The following is a 20,539-nucleotide window of genomic DNA, read 5'->3' as shown; positions in this document are numbered from 1 at the left end:
GAAAACCAAATAATATTTTTAAAACCAAGTGTCTTAAAGTCTAAGATATCCCTTAAAATTACATTTAGAATTTGAACTTAAAATGTATGCAGGACAATTAACATTTTCTATATATATTATGTACAATGGAGGAAATAAAGTATAGTAAGGAACCCAGCTTTACACAGATGAGCCTGGTGACCTCGGCCAAACTAACCTTTTGAGAGTCTTTTTTCTCACATATTAAATGTTGACTGTGATACACATCTCAGAATGTTCTAGGAAAGATTTAATAACCCATTAGGTTAAAAGTATTTTGTAAACTGAAAGTCAAATACAAATAATCATTTTTATTATCATTATTGTACCAAGTATTCTCGTTAAATGGAATAGAAGTTGGGAAATCCAGCATTTCTCTTATCTTTAATGTCTAATTAAATATTAATCAAAAGCGAATGCAAGTTCAATTCATCTTACCCACTTAGAGAACATTTGCAGCATAAAAATAAATTGTGACCATAATTAAATTATAACAATTTCATTAATTTTGATAAAGGATCATAAGATCAATATTACAGAATTATTATAGTTAGGGAAGAAGAATATTTTACTTTCCTAGGATGGAAAAATGATTCAATATCTTTAAAAGATAATCCCATTAAAACCACTTTGAAATTATAAAATAATATAAATTGTAGAGATGTCAAACCACTTTTTAAAGTAAATGTCACCATTTTAAAATATATAGATCTGGAAATTAAACAATTCATTGTATTTTGTCCCATTAGGACATAAATCTGCTAGCTTATACAGCAGGCCCTTATTAAAAAAGAAGTGGCATAGGGGGCCGGCCCCGTGGCTGAGTGGTCAAGTTCCCCTGCTCCCCTTCAGCGGCCCAAGGTTTCCCTGGTTTGGATCCTGGGCACGGACATGGCACAGCTCATTAGGCCATGTGGAGGTGGCGTCCCACATGCCACAGCTAGAAGCACCCACAACTAAAATATACAACTATGTACTGGGGGGGTTTGGGGAGAAAAAGCAATTAAAAAAAAAAAGATTGGCGACAGTTGTTAGCTCAGGTGCCAATCTTTAAAAAGAAAGTGGCAGAAGATTATTCTCTTGCTTTTTAAAAGGTGATATTAAGGGAGGATTATGTAACCCAAGTGTTACAACCAAAGTGATTGAGAAAATAATAAAATTGTGAGAAATTGATGAAGAATGTGGTGAGAATGGAAGGCGTGAACTACCATGCATTGAATGCCTCCAACTACCGGGCACCGTGCCCTGTGCTATCTCCTAACTCATCTCATTTAACCATCAACTCAGCCTTAAAAGTAATCAATTTTATCCCCATGTTATAGAAGAGAACACTGAAATCTAGACAGTAGCATGTTCTGAGGCACAAAGATAAAAAAGTAGCCAACTCGTAATGCAGTTCAGCTCTCACTCCAGAGCCCTTGTACGCTCTAAACTTTGACTCTCTCCACCACCCAAGTGGACCCTGGAGGATTTATTCTTTGATTTGCTACCACATGCCACTGATGGCATATATGATAGTCACATTTGCTTCTGTAAATTCCTACCATAAACTGTCTTTCACTTTTTATTTCTGGATCCACAGCATTACTATTCCCTGGCTGAGCAAAGTGAAAAAGACTCTAGAGTATCCTAACTGACCTATGGATTTTGTAGGGTAAAGGTCATGACACATTTATAAATATATTTCTGAAATATATATATTTAAATATCACAATTTAAATTTCTATATTTGCTCAAATGATAGTCATAGAAGGGTGACAATTATTATATTCTTTAAGAAGAAAGATAATTAACTTGTATTGAGGTTACATTCACTTTTCTCATGGCAAAATCATTCACAAGAAAAGTATGAACTCTGACATACTGCCTTAAAGCCACTTTTCATTCATATATATTTTTTTTAATTCAGCAAAAATATATTAAAAGTATTTATCTGCCAGATTCTATGATAGATACTCATTCTACAGTGATCAAAGGCATGGTCCTTGATCTTAATGAGTTTAAAGTCTATTGGAAAAAGAAACATGCAAAGAAGCTAGAACAATATAATTCATTGCTATGATGAAAGTACAAATTATAATGAGGGCGTAGGAGAAAGAGTATAAAATCTACCCAGAGGAATCTGAGCTGATATCACAGAGAAGGAAGAATTTGAACTGAAACTTAGGGAATCAGTAGAAGTGAATATGGCAGGGTAGACTGTAAATCCTCCACAACCCCATAGAGATGTGATGGCAATTAAATAAATTATTTTTGTAAATTGCTGGGAACAATGCCTAGCACATAGCCAGGAATATATGTCTTTATTAGACAAGTAAAATGAGCAGATGTGGAAACATTTGCTCTTGTATCTCAAACACTTGTGAATATTGATTTACTTAATAAGAGTTTGTAAATACCAAGCTCAACTAGAAACCAAGAAAAGCTAATTCTCAGGTCCCAGTAATACAGAGGAAATTCATGGCCAGAGCAGAAAGTGGGAGCTAAGCCAAGGTACTTGTGGAGAAATCAAGATCCCACAGAGGTTAAAGGCTGGCGCTTTAATAATATCAGAGACTGAGATTCCTAGTTCCAGCCTAGAGTGCATGAAATGCCTGGACTGGGATGCCTTGTAAGTGCTGGCCTCTCATGAAATAGGTATTTCGAGAAATTTACCCAAGGATGCTGCAAGAGAGATTACTATCTTGGGCTGTGGGTTGAAAAAGTTACCCGCAAGAAGTCATGAACTACAAGCCTTTGCTTGGCCAAAGTAGGAGAACTAAATCCACGCAACCTCATTGCTTAGGAGCCCCAGGCCAGAAATCGAACATTAAAAACTGCACCGAAGTCTATAAAACCGACAGGTAAGTTAAAAAAAAGAGTAACTATGTTGAAGAAATTATCCCAGTACCCGTGACATAAAAACACATATGGAAAACAATCCCTGCTGAAGATGAGCTTACTAAGAAGAAAGAAAAAGACAAATGGATAAGGAGTTGAACTACCTTACTACGACTATAAGGAGAGAATTAGCAGCCACTACAGCAGCCACTCCTAACACTCTAAGGAGAGCAAAGTGAAGAGATTTTTAAAACAGATATGAATAAAATGCTCAAAGGGGAAAAACTTGAATAGGAGGGTAAGGCAAAGACAAGATAGTATAAAAGTGGCAGATTTGGAAAATAACAAAATAGAAATTCTAGAAATGAGAGATCAAGTAATTAAAATTAGTGGCAGCCAGAACTTGGTTTCTCGAACCATTCTCCAATCAAAGGGGTCAGGATTCCTTGGGGAAATGGCTCTTTCTAGGACTGAAGCAGGAAATATAGAAGATGCATTTGGACCCTCTTGTAGTGCCAGTAAGAAGTGCTCAAAAATCAAAATAATGAGGACCCTCCCGGTGGCACAGTGGTTAAGTTCATGTGCTGTGCTTCAGAGGCCTGGGTTTCGATGGTTCAAATCCTGGGTGCGGACTTAGCACTGCTTATCAGCCATGCTGTGGTGGCATCCCACATATAAATAGATGAGGATGGGCACAGACATTAGCTCAGGGCCAATCTTCCTCAGCAAAAAGAGGACGATTGACAGCAGATGTTAGCTCAGGGCTGGTCTTCCTCAAGAGAAAAAAAAAATCAAAATCATGAGAGTGTGTCAAAAGGACATAGGATGCAACTGAAGGAGCTCTCAATGGCCAAAGCTGGACAATGTAAGTAAAAAAAAAAAAAAAAATTTAGGGGCTGGCCCAGTGGTACAGCGGTTAAGTGCACACATTCTGCTTCGGCAGCCTGGGGTTTGCCAGTTCAGATCCTGGGTGCAGACATGGCACTGCTTGTCAAGCCATGCTGTGGTAGGCGTCCCACATATAAAGTAGAGGAAGATGGGCATGGATGTTAGCTCAGGGCCAGTCTTCCTCAGCAAAAAGAGGAGGATTGGCAGCAGTTAGCTCAGGGCTAATCTTCCTCAAAAAAAAAAAAAAACCCACATTTTAATGTAGTATTAGATTGTAATACAAAATTGGTAGGTGTCAAATCTCCATGATTTTTAGATTTCATCAGATACATTTTAATAAGTGATGTTTTATTTCAAAATGGCAATGTTTATAATATGGCAGAAATTACATCTCTTACAAACACTTAAATTTATGATAAAATATTTAGACGTTAACTTAGAAACGTGTAATGGGTACATAGTTTTTCAAAACTCTTTTAGGAAGCCATGGAGAGCACTACTCTAGGTTTTCCGTTCTACCAAGTGGTGGCATGTACGGTGTCAGATATGAACACATTCAGCCACCGAACCTGGCCAATGTACAGCTCAGAGTGCTGGCGCTGACACGTAATTCCATCAGCAAGAGTTTGTCTTTCCTCACATTTTTATCAGTATTTGGCACTGTCAGACTTTATGATTTTTTTCTATTCTGATGAGTGTTATGTTACGGTATTTTACTTTTCACTTCCCTGATGACTAGTGTGGTTGAGCATCTTTCATATTTCTATTTTGTTATTAAAGTTGCTTCTTCTGTGAATTGACTCTTCATCTTCTTTGGTTCTTTAATTACTTTTTTAATTTGTAGGGATTAAAATATATATATTGTGAATTATTTATCTTTTTCCTATTATATTTCTATTAATTTTTTTTTTTTTGAGGAAGATTAGCCCTGTGCTAACTGCTGCCAATCCTCCTCTTTTTGCTGAGGAAGACTGGCCCTGAGCTAACATCCATGCCCATCTTCCTCTACTTTCTATGTGGGATGCCTACCAGAGCATGGCTTTTGCCAAGTGGTGCCATGTCCGCACCCGGGATCTGAACCAACGAACCCCAGGCCGCCGAAGCAGAATGTGCAAACTTAACTGCTGCGCCACCGGGCTGGCCCCTCTATTAATTTTTAATGTTTATATACTCAAATCTATTAATCATTTCTTTTATTACATCTGGATTTCAAGCCATAATTTAAAAGACTTTCCCTACAGAAAGAGGAAGTTGTCAGCCACATTTTTTGTACAGCTTTATCTTTTACATTTAGATTCCCGATCCATTTAGAGTTTATTCTTGTATGAAGTATAAAGTATGAGGTCTGGGTCTAATTTTATCTTTTCCAACTGGCCAACCAGAGGTGCCAGCAATTAGATTGTTTATTAAAAACTCTACCTTTGGAATACAACCTTTCCCATGTATTCAACTCCCCTGTGCACATGGTCTATTTCTGCACTTTCTCCTCTATTCCAGTCTGTCTGTTTGGGTGCCAGTACCAACCGTGTTAATTAAATAGGCCTTAGAAGATTTAAAAGGTCTGGTAGGACTAGTCACACACACACACACACACACAAACGTACTCTCGTAGCTTATCTCCTTCAACGTTTCTCTGTCTGTTCTTGCATATTTTTCCTTGCATGTGAACTTGAGTGTTAACTTGTCTAGTTCAAGAAAAGCTTATTCTTTGATTAAGATTATGGTAAACTTATAAATTAACTTAGGGAAAACTGGCGTCTTTATAGCGTTAGTCATTTACCTAACAACACGGGATGTCTTTCCATTTGTCAGAATCTAATTTGGTGCCTTTCGGGAGGGTGCAGAAGTTTTTCACATTTCTTATTAAGTTTATCCCTAAGCATTTTAGCTTTTCTTCCTTGTTGCTCTTATAAATGGGATTTGACTCCACCATTGTATCCCCTAACTAGTTATTGTTTGGGGTATGAAGACTACTGATTTCTGTATGTTAACTTTATGTAAACTACCTTACTGAGCTTTTTATTGTTTGAGTCAGTTTGATCACTGGCTCGCCAGGATTTTTCAGGTACACTCATATCATCTGCAGATAGATATACTGTCACACCGTATTTTCCCACTCTATGCCTCTGATTGATTTCTCCTATCTAATTGCATTTCCCAATATCTTCAGTGCAGTGTTAGAAAGAAATGGAGATGGTGTGCATCCTTGCCTTTCCCAGTCTGAATGGAAATGCCTCTGGGTGTTTCTCCCTTAAGTAAGATGATGTGAATGTGTGTTTTATAAAGAAAGTAAATATCAATTTCTATTTTGTGTTGAATGGGTGTTGAATTTTGTTAAAAGCTCTGTAGCATTTATGGAGATAGTCATATGTATGTCCCTTAGATATATTAATATAGTGTATCGTATTAAGGGGTTTTCTAACACTGAATATTCCTGGAATAAATTCTACTTGGTCGTGGTACATTATTTTCTTAAAATGGTGTTTGATTCTATTTGCTAATATTTTATCCAGAACCTTTGCATTTATATACATTAGTGATATTGGTCTGTAACTTTCTTTTTTCTTATGTGTGTGCTAGCTTTGTAAATGTTGTTCATGCCTCAAGAATTAGAAAGTTTTCTCTCAGTTTCAGTGTTCTGGAATAAACCGGGGTCACTTGGGACACTCTGGTCACTAAAGGTTTGGTAGAATTCTCCCTGGAATTATCTGGGCCTGGTGAATTTTTTTAAGATAGGTCCTTAATAGTTCATTTCTTATTTTATGGAAATTTGTCTACTTAAACTTTCTACCTTTAGTAGGGGTCAATTTTGATCAACTGTATTTCCCTAGAAAATTATTCATTTAATCTTGGTTTTTAAATATTTTTGTAAAGTGGTCTGGAAAGTAGTCTCTGAGGGGTTTTTAAATTTCTTCTGTTTCAGTATTTTTTGAAACAATCACTGATAAAAATCGATATCCATAAATGCATCAACAAGTGAAGCACTGAATGGATCTAACTCACTTTGCATAATCACATTCTTCTCCAAGTATTTACTTTTCATCTATCACAGGTTACTATCTCAAGTCGACTTAACTTAAACAGTGAAAGCAATTTATGCCTCCGGATAATTGACAATTTATGGTATGGCTTGTTTTCCTTAATAATAGCAATTCCAAGAAAAAGGAAATAAATCATAAAATGTCAAAAGGAAAAAACAGTAAATTTAGTCAATTCAACAACTGAAAACAGTTTGAAGAGTTGACAATTTCATCCAATAACAGAATAGCAAAGGCAATACTCATACAAGAATTTATTGATGACGTCTCCAGCTCCTGAGCTGTAACGTGCTGTTAAATCAGGAATGTGAAATGCATGATGTGAAAAATGAATATTCCGAATGTACACTTAGAAGTTGTCCTTCCAGGAAAGGCTTACAAATATATTGGTTCTAATTTTTTTTTTTAGCTAAAAGGAATCTTTTTAAGATTTAATTCTTATTCTTAACAAATAGAAACTTAATTCTTTTTTTTTTTTTTTAAAGATTTTATTTTTTCCTTTTTCTCCCCAAAGTCCCCCGGTACATAGTTGTGTATTCTTCGTTGTGGGTTCTTCTAGTTGTGGCATGTGGGACGCTGCCTCAGCGTGGTCTGATGAGCAGTGCCATGCCCGCGCCCAGGATTCGAACTAACGAAACACTGGGCCGCCTGCAGCGGAGCGCGCGAACCCAACCACTCGGCCACGGGGCCAGCCCCGAAACTTAATTCTTTTTAATAAGGACAGATAACATACAAAATACTAAACAAAAGTCCTAAAATAGAGGTGTTAAGGATAACCTCAATTGTGTAGTTCACTGATTCCTGTGGTAACTAAAAATATTAGGCGCCCATGAAAAATCGAGTCAAGCACAGATGGTTTAAGGCCAGCCATCTTATCCAAGTGACATTAGTTATCCTGTAATTCAACATACTCTTTCACAAATTTCTACTCATTGCAATAGCATTCCACTCCCTTCTAGATTTCAGAGATTGTTAATATTCTTCTGTGAAGTACAGCCTTAATAAGTTTAGAAGATGATTTTGTATTTCTCATGAATTAAGCAAATCATATATATTTTCAAAACAGGAGCAAACTTTTCAGAAATAATAAAATCACTTGAGTAATTTGGATGATTGTAGGATGGTGCCAGCATTGAGGGTGAGCAGTGCTTACAATTAGGTCATGTTATGCATCTTTTATTTATTTATTTACATATATTTTATTTTTGTGTGTGAGGAAGATTTGCCCTGAGCTAACATCCTTTGCCAATCCTCCTCCTTTTTGGCTTAAGGTTAGCCCTGAGCTCACATCTGTGCTGATCTTCCTCCACTTTGTATGTGGGATGCTGCCACAGCATGGCTGATGAGTGGAGTAGGTCTGCACCTGGCATCTGAACTGTGAACCCTGGGCCGCCAAAGCAGAGCATGTGGAACTTCAACCACTCGGCCACGGGGCCGGCCCCCATGTTATGCATTTTGAAGATATGTTCTGTGGAACCGTATGATTTTTCTTCTAAGTTAGAATGATAGACAATTCAATTCAAATGAAAATAGTTGAAAGTCAGTAAGGATGCACATGAGAAGAAATAAGGGGCAATAATCTTAACATCAATGTGTCAAAGTAGGTGTACGTTTAAAAGTATGTTTTCTATAAATTCAAGTGAAATATCTGAATATTTCAAACCTTATCATAAATCATAATGAATATCATAAATGAAAGTAACTATTATTAAAAGTGTAAACATTTTAGTATAAATATGACTACATCTATAAAATGTCTTTGCATTGATCATTAATAAACCAAAATACAAACTTAGAGTTATTCCTAAATTTTTATAGTGAAAGTAAGTTCTTTTGCTTTAATGCAAGATTTAAAGACATATATGTTCCATGTTGTTTTATTTCAATTTTGCTTTGACTCGTCTCCCTACTTTATTTTTTTCAAGCATACATATTTAGCTTTACCAACACATCTGATTGATTCTTCTAATGTCGACCACTGCTTCTCGCAAAATACCTTTTCTTCTGGTTTTAATTTTCATAAGTAGCTTCCTCAGTGAGGATCTATAAACTTTTTCCCTCTAGAACTGAAATGTCTAATTCCTTCACAGTTAAATGATAGTTACACTGGGATATATGTCTAGCCTGACAATAATTTTACATCAGCATTTTTAAGATATTATTCATTACTTTTGCTTCTTTGTAAGCAATCTGATTTTCATTCAGAATACTTTTGAGACTCTCTCGTTAATCTTAATGTTTTGCAGTTTCATCATATAGTGTTTGGGTGTTGGGTATGGTTTCATTCATACTCGGGTATTGGTGCACTTCTTCCGCTTTAGGAACTCATGTTATTTTTCAATTCTGGAAAATTATTAAACGTTACCTCTTCATATCTGTGTCTTCCTCATTCTCTAGATTACAGGGCTTCTCAACTTGCTGTATGTGGATCCCTTGGGGGTCCAAGAATAGAATTTAGCAGGTTAATGATTCTCAATGTGAAAAAGAAAGTCTTCATTTTCACTGAACTCTAGTTGAAATTTTGCATTCCTTCAACTATAAATGATGCAACAACCACAGTAATATTAGCAGTTCCTTGGATTTTTTCACCTATAGAAGCCGCAGATATTTTCATATCACATGAAAGTCATAGCAAGTATCTCAAAATACTTTTCATGGTCTTCACTGCTTTGAAATTACAGCAGTTGTAGAACCTATCACCAGATATTATTTAACGCATTACTACATACGCTCATAAATTACTGTATCACACATTTAAAGATATTTTTACACTTGTATTTAAAGATTACTAGTTTCCTTTGAAATTCTTTGTGCATTTAAAAATATTAAATGCATAGACTTCACCAGAGTGCCAAATAGTCCTTGGAAAAAGGAAGGTAAGAACCTTCGTGCAGGGCCCTGCTCTGCGATCCCTGTCCACGACACTGGAAGTTCCCTCTCCATCCTCCTCGCCCCTTGAGGCTCAGATTTTACGTTGTTTGTTTTCTCCCTGAATTACCAAATCTACAGTCCGATGTCCTATTCTCTTTTCATGTGTTTCATGTCTACTATTTCATCCACCAGAAGCCTTTAATTTTTTAAATTTCTTGAATTTCTACTTAGCTGGTTTTTAAATCTTTCTTTTCTATTCTGTCTTGTTCCATGGGCGTGATTGACTTGCGTTTTGAATGCTCTAAACCTAATTATGTTTTAGTCCCTTTCTGACTGCTCTCTTGTCTCTAGCGCCTCATGTTGGCAGGTTCTCTCGTGTGGTTTGTAGATTTGTCTGGGAGCGCATCCTCTTTGGCTCTTTGTCTGGGAGCAGTTGTCATGGAGACTGTCTTGCATTTGCCGTAACTGCCAGTTTCACATTCACTTCTGCCAGGGCCCTGCAGGGGTCACTGTTCTGAAACTAGCTTTCACGTGTGTTTCTCAGTTTGGATGCTACACTAATGCGTGATTTATGAGCGTTTCCACTCACATCGCAGAATGAGCAGCCTACTCTAGTCGTGACCATGTTGTATTTCAACTTCTGTCTGTATACCTGGAGCCCATTTCGACCCCCTTCCCCTGCAATGGCCACAACTCCATCCCTGTAGAGATTTAAAATACCAGTCTTTATGGCATGGATCTGCCCGTTACCTCCATGGGCTCCAGCATTTCAGCTCCCACTCATCACTCTATGAGTTCCTTCTGTTCCTGCCACCTTGAAAATGCTCTTTCTTTTTTTTCTTTTTATGCCTAGTATGTGTTTTAATGTTTTGGGTTATATTTTATCCAGCATTTATATGTAATTGGTGGGGGAGGGGAGAGCTCTGCATCTGCTCATCTGTCTTGACTGGACTTTTTTAGAGTGGTATTTTTCAAACAAACATTGCGTCTTGTCATTCCTCTGCTCTGGTCCTTGAAGCTGTTGAACGTTGGGTTCCTAAGGGCAAGAGGCTTGTCGGCTTTGTTTCCCACTGTTTCCTATAAATCTAGACGCTTAATAAATGGGGGTTCAGTGAACAAATACATATTTCCAATCACTTTTAGATTAAAGACGACACAGTTAACAGAGTCCAGCAGTCAGCAAGGTCCAGCGGTCGGCATGCTCTGGTAGGGGACATAGCCTCTGCCCAGTGCTGCCTCTAGGCCAGGTTTTCTTATCATAATTGTATTTATGCTTCCTGGTCTCTCATCTTTTTTACAAAATTTGGGCTTAATATAAACCTGAAAGAACTTAAAATTGAAACTTAGGGGCCAGCCCCGTGGCAGAGTGGTTAAGTTCTCGCGCTCTGCTTCGGCGGCCCAGGGTTTCTCTGGTTTCGATCCTTGGCGCAGACATGGCACCACTCGTCAGCCCATGCTGGGGCAGCGCCCCACATAGCACAGCCAGAGGCACTCACAACTGGAATCTACAACTATGTACCAGGGGGCTTTGGGGAGAAGAAAAATGAAAATTGAAACATTAGACATAGTTTTCAGAAACTTTTCCCCTTCTTTTGAATGACACTAACATGACATGAACAATAAATATTAGGATCATACATGATTGATTGACTAGTCATATTCTATAAACTCAGTTAAAAATAAATATGGGCAAAGCTTTGGAAAATTACTGAATTCTATTTATCTTTATTTAAAAAGGAACACAACTTACAACTCACCTGCTTTAGCAGCGAAATTATCTTAATTGTATTTTTATAACATGAATTGTGTGTGTGTGTGTGTATGTATCTGGCTACTATTCAATGTGTTCATGGAAACTTCAGAGCATTATAATGGCAGCCTTTTTGGTAAAATACGTCTTAACCTATGATGAACTGAAAAATTCCATCCCCAAGGCTAGAAATGATGCAAAGGGGAAGAAATCTGCTCTTCTAGAAGCATCATATTATTTGTAATTGGTCCATAAACTTGTAATTCATCCTATTGAGGTCATTTTGTTGTTGGACAATTGATCTTTGAAACAGGCTCACCTCCACTAAGGTCTTCAAGATCACAGATGGCTTGCCTGAAATCGGCCAGACCTCTACAAGTTGCTTACATGCCCACCTCCCTTCACTGCCCTGCACCTCCCCCCTGCCCCAACCCACCTGTTCTTTCTATCAATCCAGGCAGGAACTCGTAGGCAATTGGCAGAGGTCGAAACACCAACTGGCCAGACCAAGCTCATCTAGATATTTCAAAGTGTTTCTCCCTAACCTAAGCCCAACAGAATTTGACCAATAAATTCCGTAAATGTTTCTAAATTTTTTCTCATACTTAAATATTTCAAAATGTGTAAGAGATCAAATTTTACATATTGAGAGGTACATAAAAAAATGAAACTTTGTTTTCTATGACAAACGGTGGTAGACAAAAAACTTGCCAATTAAAGATAGCAATGCATCTGATTTAAAACTCTATCAAATAAAATTCAATTCAACTGCAAATTGAATTCAATTCAAATGTAAATTCATTATCAGAGTACTTCTCTCTTCTTAAGCCATTTCCCTTTCTCTTTCCTCCCTGCCTTCACTCTATTCTTACCTACAGTGGGAGGATTACAGATCCTTTTCTATCCTGTTCTCCCTCTCATTGATCTTGAAACATTTCAATCAAATCAGCCTTTCAAACTTTTGGATTGGGTTGGGTTGGAGCAGCTGAAAAATTTTTCCAGTGATCACACTGTGCCATCTGGTGGAAAGTCAGTCTTTTCCAGGCAGAGGCAAATAAGAGAATTTTTCTCCATATATTCTTCATATGTACTCTTGGTTCTGTATCAATGTTTGACATAATCACAAGGAGATTCTGAGAAATTTTACAAAAACAAAGCCAGCTGAAGCCAATCTCCATCCTATCAACTCTATCAGTTCAGTAATTTTCCAAAAGAAATCTTTGCAACTGCCCTGTAATCTTCCTAAATTTAAAAAAAGAAAAAAATGCAAACAAAACCTAAAGGCCAAACTTACGTTCTAGTTTATGAACATATAACAGATGAACATGGTGCCCTTAAACTTATCTTTTTCCCAAACAACTTTTTGTTTTAACTAAAAAATAATTTTACCAAGTTTTTCACAAATAGCGTTTTCTTCTGCAATGGTGCACTGGAGAGCTTAACCACACCGAGACCACTGCATGGGGCGGCTGTCAAATGCTTCACATGTTTTTAGAGGATCCTAATTTCACAGGCTCTCCATTAATGAGAAGTTAATTTCTTTACTGCACATTATTTCCAGATTTACCAGTGAATAATGTACAATATATTAGCATTCAAGAATGACATGAAGATACTATATACCTTACTAATTATATTTTCTATGCTAAGCCCTTCGCTGAGGGATCTCTGGCACAGCTTTTTTTAATACTATTTTTTCTTGATTTCTTTCCCTCATTTCAGTTTAGAATCCCCCACACGGAGTCTAAGCATGGACGCCCCAAAGGGTGTTCATATTAAAGCTCATGCTGGGAAGATCGAGGCCCTTTCTCAAATGGATGTCGTTTTTCACAGTAGCGATGGAATGGTGAGTTCAACAGATCAAGCTCCTACTGCATGTCCTGAGGAGACTTGCGTCCATTACGGTAGCAGGATATTAAATTTGTGGTGGTTCGTAAAGAAATGTTATGAAAGGCGTAGGGTAGAAAATATGAAAGGAAGGCAAAAGACGATTTAGCATTGAAAAAAGCCCAAGACACATTAAAATAATTCTATACTGAATCCAGACAGCTTTGACTGGTATTGGTACTATCCAGTCGCTTGTTATTTCCAGCTTTGAAAAAAAGCACTCTAGACTCGGCAGAACTTCCAGAGAATATCGATTCTGCCGTTTCCTGGTGATCCAGCTTCTTTCAATCCAGTTGTCACTGGGAGCTCCCTGTGAATGACAACCAGCATCTGTTACTGCCTAGAGTGCTGTGCTTGCTCACACCAAATAATGTTTAAGTGAAAATTAAATATAAAAAATAAGATCTTTAAAATTCAACTACAATAAGGATAAAATGTGGTACTTCAAGTTCAGAAATAGAACGCCACTGATACAAGCCAAAGTCATAATGAGGAAATAGAGCACGTGCTACTCAATATTAATTGTCCCGGTGCTAGATCAATTCATTCATTACTGGTTTGAATTCAGGAAAGTTAACAGGCCTCTCTGGGCCTATCTTCTCATTTGTGAAACAGGGGAACCAATATTTGCTTAACTGTGTCACAGGGTTATGAGACACCACTGTGGTAATATGGGTAACGACATTTTGAAATTATATGAATTGAATATTAGGAGGGAGGTGCAGTTGAGGCAGCAGATGGAGACCACGAGAGGCAGCTTGGGAGTGGCAACAGGACCCGTTCAACGGCAGCCTGTTAGTGGAACATAGAAGGTGTCGGGCAAAAACCTTACAAGTTGTAACTTAAAAAGTTACGAAGCCAGGAGCAGATAAGTGCAAAACAGGAAATCAGGAATCTTGTGATCTCATTACTAAATCATAATGTCACTACATACTTAAAATGTATTGCCTTGAAAAAATTTATACTGATTTTAATTTTGAAGTAATATTACTTATTTCCATGAATTAGGTGTCATTTTTACAAGTAGCACACAGCCTGACCCACAATTAAAGTTGCTATCCCTTATAACTGGGAGCTGGTACAAAATGAATAGATGTCTGGTCTCCCACAAAATATCTCATAAAGGCAAATGTAGATGAGCAAGGGAGCAGGACGTGCACTACCAGTGACTAGAGTTTGCTGGAAGAGCTGGAAAAAAATAACTAGAAAAAAACTGACCAATTAGCCATAAGAAAGGAGAGAAGAGAAGCCAACAAGTTAGAGAAAAGCAAGTACCCACGGAACCCAAAGCATTGGAGGATAACCTCATTAGGTTCTGCTTTTCAAATAATGACACCCATTTGACTCCTTTTGCTCTAACAGTGTCCCAGACCACAAGTGAAGCTTTGCTTGTAATGTCACTAATACGGTTCCACCCATGCTCCACATGGCAGCGGTCAGCATCCCGAGAGAGAATACAGAATGCAGACATCAGTTTATTAGCAGATTGGAGTTCATGGATAAAAGCTACATAAAATAAAGGAAGGCTCTAACCTTGTTGGCAAGGAAGAACCTCATGCCTACCCACAACACTCTTTAATTCCTGCTAACAAGTGAGTGCCCCAGAGTGGGGAAGGTTTGCCTGCTCAGAGTGACAATCCTTATTTCCTTACATCCTCAAAAAGATTCCCACATCTCAACCAATGGCCATTTGTTTGCATTTCAGTTTAACGAAACCACAATAAGAATAAAAAACTCAGTAGCTTTCATTTTATTTTAATTGGCTTTAGTCTGTGTGTCTACTGCTTTTCTGCATCTAATAGATGGCTGCAGAGTTTCAAGTAATATTTTAAAAGTTAGGGAAATGTTTGCTAGCTAATAGGATGAATTTAATTGCCTCTCATAGGAAAATAAAATTAGGAGAAATTCCCACTCTCACAGGTAAAAATTATTAAGATGAATCTATTTCTGTGGCTTGTACTTTATCCTAATGGGGAGAAGACAATTTAGGGTAAAGTCAAGGTGGATTGCAAGATAAATGCGAATCAGCAAAAGAATCCTATTATTTTGTCAAATAATTCTGAAAGGCATTTTTAGGAGTGTAGCATCACAAATTTCCCGAGCTCAACTAACACAATGTGTAACAGGAAATATGACTTCCCTCTAATTTGGAAAAGGAATTAAGCCCCTGCCTGAATGTAAAATAGAAATAGGCTTTAAAAGAATCAGATAATTATGACTTAAGTAAAGCCAGGTGCCTATTCCACTTTCTATGCAGAGAAAAAACTAATTCATTTAGAACGTTTGGAGAATATGAATTTCATGCTTATCATGTTCTGTCCCCCTTTACCACTCTCGCTCTCTCATTTTCTCCCAAACAGCTTGTGCTCGATGCTGAAACTGTGTGTTTACCCAAGTTGGTTCAGGGAACTTGGGGTCCTGCTGGCAGCTCACAAGGACTCTATGAAATCTGTGTGTGTCCAGATGGGAAGCTTTACCTGACTGTGGCTGGCACAGGTAGCACGTGCCATGAAAACAGTCACATCTGTCCCTAAGCCAAGTGCATCTTCCACGGATCACCTGCCTCATTTTAGTGAGCTTTAAATGCTGAACTCACGCCTTCACACTTAGAATAACTTGACATCCTGTAAAACTGAGACGGCAGTTGGGAAGCAGAAGGACACACTTTCAAAAGGAAGGGGGAAAGAAAAATGTACCAGTGAAAGTGTTCGAATGAAACTACATGATCTCAAAATGGCATGTGGATATTGCCATTTTGACACAAAAGTCAAAAAAATATCAAAAGAATGTGTTTATGCCACTAGATTAACTTTCATCAGAACCACTGTGACTTCCTTTTCCTTTCTTGTACATGGCAATCTACAATGAACTACTGAATTGTCGTGTGGAATTAATTTATGATGTTCAGCTATGAATATCAAACTCCCCGTAAAAATGGTATTGGTTGATATTAAAATGCCCCAAAGTTCTAAGAGGTGTTTCCATTTTATCATTCAAAACTATACGTTCTCTACTTAAATACAAAGTGTGTCAGGTTTCAGAGGAAAATCTTCAGGTTTTGAAGGGACTTTCAGATTTTCAACATGTAGTCAAAGGAATAAATTATACAGAATTACAAAATTAATCAAGCTTTCTTTATATATAGTCAATGAGCAATAAAAATCAACCTACATTTTTTGCAAACTTCACAGCCTGAGGGTCTTACTTTCTTTAATCTTCACAACTACTCTTTGAGGTAGGTATTGCTTTCCCCCAAGTTCCTGGTGATAAACAAAGTTTCAAATAGGAGTCACGAGGTCAGACAGTGTCTACTGAAGTCAAACTCAAATGTGACCCTACACGGGAACAGCTGTCTTCACGTTGAAAAACCTTGATATGTTGTGTCTTTCCATCCAAAACACCGATCTCCGCAATAACTGTGTAGATGGGATAACACTCATTTGGCAAGTGAAGAAATGAAAGTTTGAAGGAGTTTGTCATCCACCAAGATGAAACAGCTCCTAGGTGGCGGGACTCCTAACCATCCAGCCTGGTACTTAGCTCTACACTAAGATCAAAGACTGGACGTAACGTCATAGAATCAGACTCCCACAGTTTGTGAAAACACGTTTAGTACCAATTGGTTGTGCAAGTTGCTATATTAATCAAATAGGACCAGTAAACCTATGAAAACAGGTTAGTTTTGTGTAAGCCACTCACTTTGTAAAACACCCTTCATCACAAAGAGGGGTGGGTTTTGCTTCTGTTTTGTTTTGTTTCACCAGGTGTAATTAGAATCCCCAAACAGCACAAGGTGTGGTGGGACCAACAGCATTGCAACTTTCTAATTATGGGATTTATAACTATAAACACAAGTTAAAATTTCTACAGTCTCAGAACAGAAAGTAGAAAAGTGAACTCTCTTATTTCTAAGGGTATTTTAACAAGCGTAGCCCTCAATTTTTAAATTGCTTGTACGCATAGACACTTGAAATTACAAAATTAAAAAACAGTGCTTCCTAAGCTGCTAAGGGAAAACTCAACTCTGAATATAATGCTCCTGAAGTTTCACAGGGGGTGGAATCCTTTTAGATTATAAATTGGTATTCACCTTTTCCATTAAGTTAAGTCCTGATTTTAAAAATTAACGTCTGCTTTCTTGCTACGACATTCCTATTATCATAGTAAATAGTTTGCCATTTTGGTGGGTCATATTTACTCTCTTGTTCCTTGTTTGTGCCAAGCAAATGTCTTCAAGCCCAGGTGACAGCACAGGATCACCATGGAACTTTATAAATTAGCCTGGTTCTCATAGTACATGTCAAAAAAAGAAAATGGTACTTAGATGATAAAATGAGGGCAAGAAAAAGAATCAGGGAGAAAATATGGAGAATAGTACCTTTTATTTATTTTTTGGAGGAAGATTAACCCTGAGCTAACATCTGCTGCCAATCCTCCACTTTTTGCTGAGGAAGACTGGCCCTGAGCTAATATCCGTGCCCATCTTCCTCTGTTTTATACGTGGGACGCCTACCACAGCATGGCTTGACAAGCGGTGCCATGTCCGCACCCGGGATCCGAACTGGCGAACCTCAGGCCGCTGAGAAGCGGAATGTGCGAACTTAACCGCTGTGCCACCCGACCAGCCCCAATAGTACCTTTTAACTAAAAGGTATAAATTAGACTTTTTTGCTCCTTTGCTATACAGAATCATCATGAAAGAAGTTGTTATGGATAACTGCATTCACCAGCTTGATAAGTTTATCCTTGGTTAGAAGAAAAACTTTTAGTTGGGCTGTATTCTAAAATGTATTACACAACCTGTCTTCTTAAATATACAATATGATTTAAATTTTCATTAGAGGTCCAAAGTCACAATTATGAACATACCTAATGGGGTATATACACTGATACTCCTATATACTAACTGGTAATAGGCCATTGAGTATTGATAGTTTAGTGACCTCCAAAAATAGCCCTTCTTTCTTTTCCAAACTGAGAAGCAAACTCAAGTCAAAAAGATGAAGATCAAAGTATCAGTTTTAATAATAAAGAAGTTTGATTTGCAGCACAATGGACTTCCTAAGACTTGACAGCCGAGTAAACATGAAGCTCTCCCATCGCGGGCAGGACAGCAGGCTCCTCTGTGTCTCCGCACGGGGAGGAGGATGGATGGGGCTGTTGTGAGGGCAGCCACATTCACAGAGAACGGAAGGGGTGAGCTCCGCATGTTCAGGTCCGCCTCCGCCCCTCTGGGGGACAGTGAAGGAGGGAGGGAGCTGTTCTGAAAGGCAGGGGTCAGGCAGGGGTCCTCACGCTAAGGCTGAGAGGTTGTGTCTGCTTTACATAGTTTCTGTCCCCTTCCCTCCCTGATTTAAAACATCACTTCTTACTCAGCAGTCTTCTCCATACTTAAATTCCACTTCAAATTCGCTGTGGTTTGGAGACCAAATAAACTTTGATCAAGCATAAACAAGCAGTTGCAACAAGAGGATCTAAGTGGACTCTTAGTAAAAAGGGAATTTTTAACTGAATAAACAGTGCAACTTCAATTTTGTCTTCCTAGAGACTTGGACTTTTAGAGTAAATGAGGGCACTTCCCGAGCCACTTATCAACTATGAGAAAGCAGCATAAATTTTAAACACATAATTTTTATTTTTAAATAAAATCTAAGTAATTTTGGCTTTAGTATACAAATCGACCAGGGTCATAGTGTCAGTACACAGTCTCAGCCACCCGTGGTGGACAGGAACTGACAGCCAGGATGGAATGTCACCTGTGGGTCTCCCATACCTGACACAGCCCCTGCACACAGTGCTCAGGAGGGCTGTTTTCAAATGAATGAGTGAATGACATTACTTTAAGTCATATTCGCTAAACAAGATAAATGAAAAAAGACCTTTAGAAGCACAAGTTTTAGGAAATTCCACCTGCAGACGGCAGCTTCAGCCATGTCCAGGTGTTCCCAGCCTGTGGTGTAGGCCTGCCCTATGACCTGTGGACTCGCGGCCCGCAGTCAGGAGTCAATCCCTGGACACGGATCTCTTCACCTATCTCTATCTCCTTCTGGTGGTTTCTCTGGTGGAACCCTGATTAAAACATGACTAAATAAAATCTTTTATAATTGGTATTTTCTACGAACACTATAAATTTTATCCTTGAGATCTACAAAACATTTGAAATACAGAAAATGTCAACGGGCACTAATGGAAGAAAATCCCACCCATCCCCAAACCTGGCCTGTGAACAGCTTCTCCTTATTAAACACTCTGAACATTGTACCAACAGGCCCCCGTGCTCTCAGCACGCCCCGCTCCCCCCAACCTCCGCTCTTCAAACTAAGTGGACCCTGTGGGTCTTTGCGGATTTCCTCATGGAGCCATTCTGCTGGGGACACCTTTACCCCCGCTCGTCTGGCAGCACAGAACCTGCTCCTGAACGCGGGAAGCCCGTTCCAAGCCCTCGGGACTGCGTGCCACTCAGGAGCAGCTACTCCACACACCTGCTGGCAGCTTCCACTTTGCTTTTAATAAGAAAAGCAAAATAGGGGAAAAGAAAAAAAAGCATAAAATAATAAAACACAAAAATTAGTTCAGGCCCAAAATTACTTAGGCTGCATTTCAAAATCTAGAAGCTCCCCAAAATGAAAACTTTCCAAATATATCTGCTGTAAACTATTGGTAGCAAAACCTGACCGAAATTTAGACGAGGCTACTCATCAGGCCTATGTATTCAATTGAGTGCGAGCATCCACAGCTTTCACTGCAGAAATACCAATGCGTTTGATTCAAGGGTGCTGCCCGACCCAGACGGGAGTCCTCCGTCAACGAGTTATGCGCATTGTATAAACTTTCTAAAACCCAATTCTGGAATACATTTGGATCCAAGGGCTTCATATACAAGATTATGAACCTGTATTTTTCTTAAAAACAAAGTTTAGGAAAAAAACCACAAAACTCCAACTAGATCAACTATCACAAGGGCCAGAAAAGGTTTTCTGTGTAAATTTTAATAATCCAAAGCAACAAAATATATTCCAGGTGCTGAATATGAGTTTCAAAGTAGCAAACAGCACTTGTGAAGAAAGTCCCAGAAAGCTGGAGACCCTGCATTTGGGTCGACCCCGAACAGAGAACTATCAGCCTGTTCAGCCGACCTTGGAAGACTGGCGCCTCAGGTCTAAAGACGGCCATTTCCTGTGTGTCGGGCTCAGGCGTGAACTGGCCCCAGACACGCAGCCTCTCCCGAGGCAAGGAAAATCTCACTTCAGCCTCCACCTAACCGAGA

At 38.5% G+C, this 20,539-nt stretch overlaps 1 protein-coding gene across 2 annotated transcripts in view; it reads left to right on the top strand.

The window, feature by feature from the left end:
- Positions 1-16,458, top strand: part of SGCG (sarcoglycan gamma) — a 148,096-nt gene extending 131,638 nt beyond the window's left edge. For both annotated transcript variants that reach the window (XM_046665193.1, XM_046665194.1), the window contains exons 7-8: positions 13,108-13,231; positions 15,633-16,458. In XM_046665193.1, the coding sequence (XP_046521149.1) occupies positions 13,108-13,231; positions 15,633-15,806 (298 nt within the window). In that variant the 3' untranslated portion in view covers positions 15,807-16,458. The remainder of the gene's footprint in view (positions 1-13,107; positions 13,232-15,632) is intronic.
- Positions 16,459-20,539: the final 4,081 nt, after the last annotated feature.

This window comes from Equus quagga, chromosome 6, assembly GCF_021613505.1.
Source record: "Equus quagga isolate Etosha38 chromosome 6, UCLA_HA_Equagga_1.0, whole genome shotgun sequence".
Classification (NCBI taxonomy): Eukaryota; Metazoa; Chordata; class Mammalia; order Perissodactyla; family Equidae; genus Equus; species Equus quagga.
The sequence above is the reverse complement of the archived record's forward strand: the minus strand, read 5'-3'. Positions and strand labels throughout refer to the sequence as shown.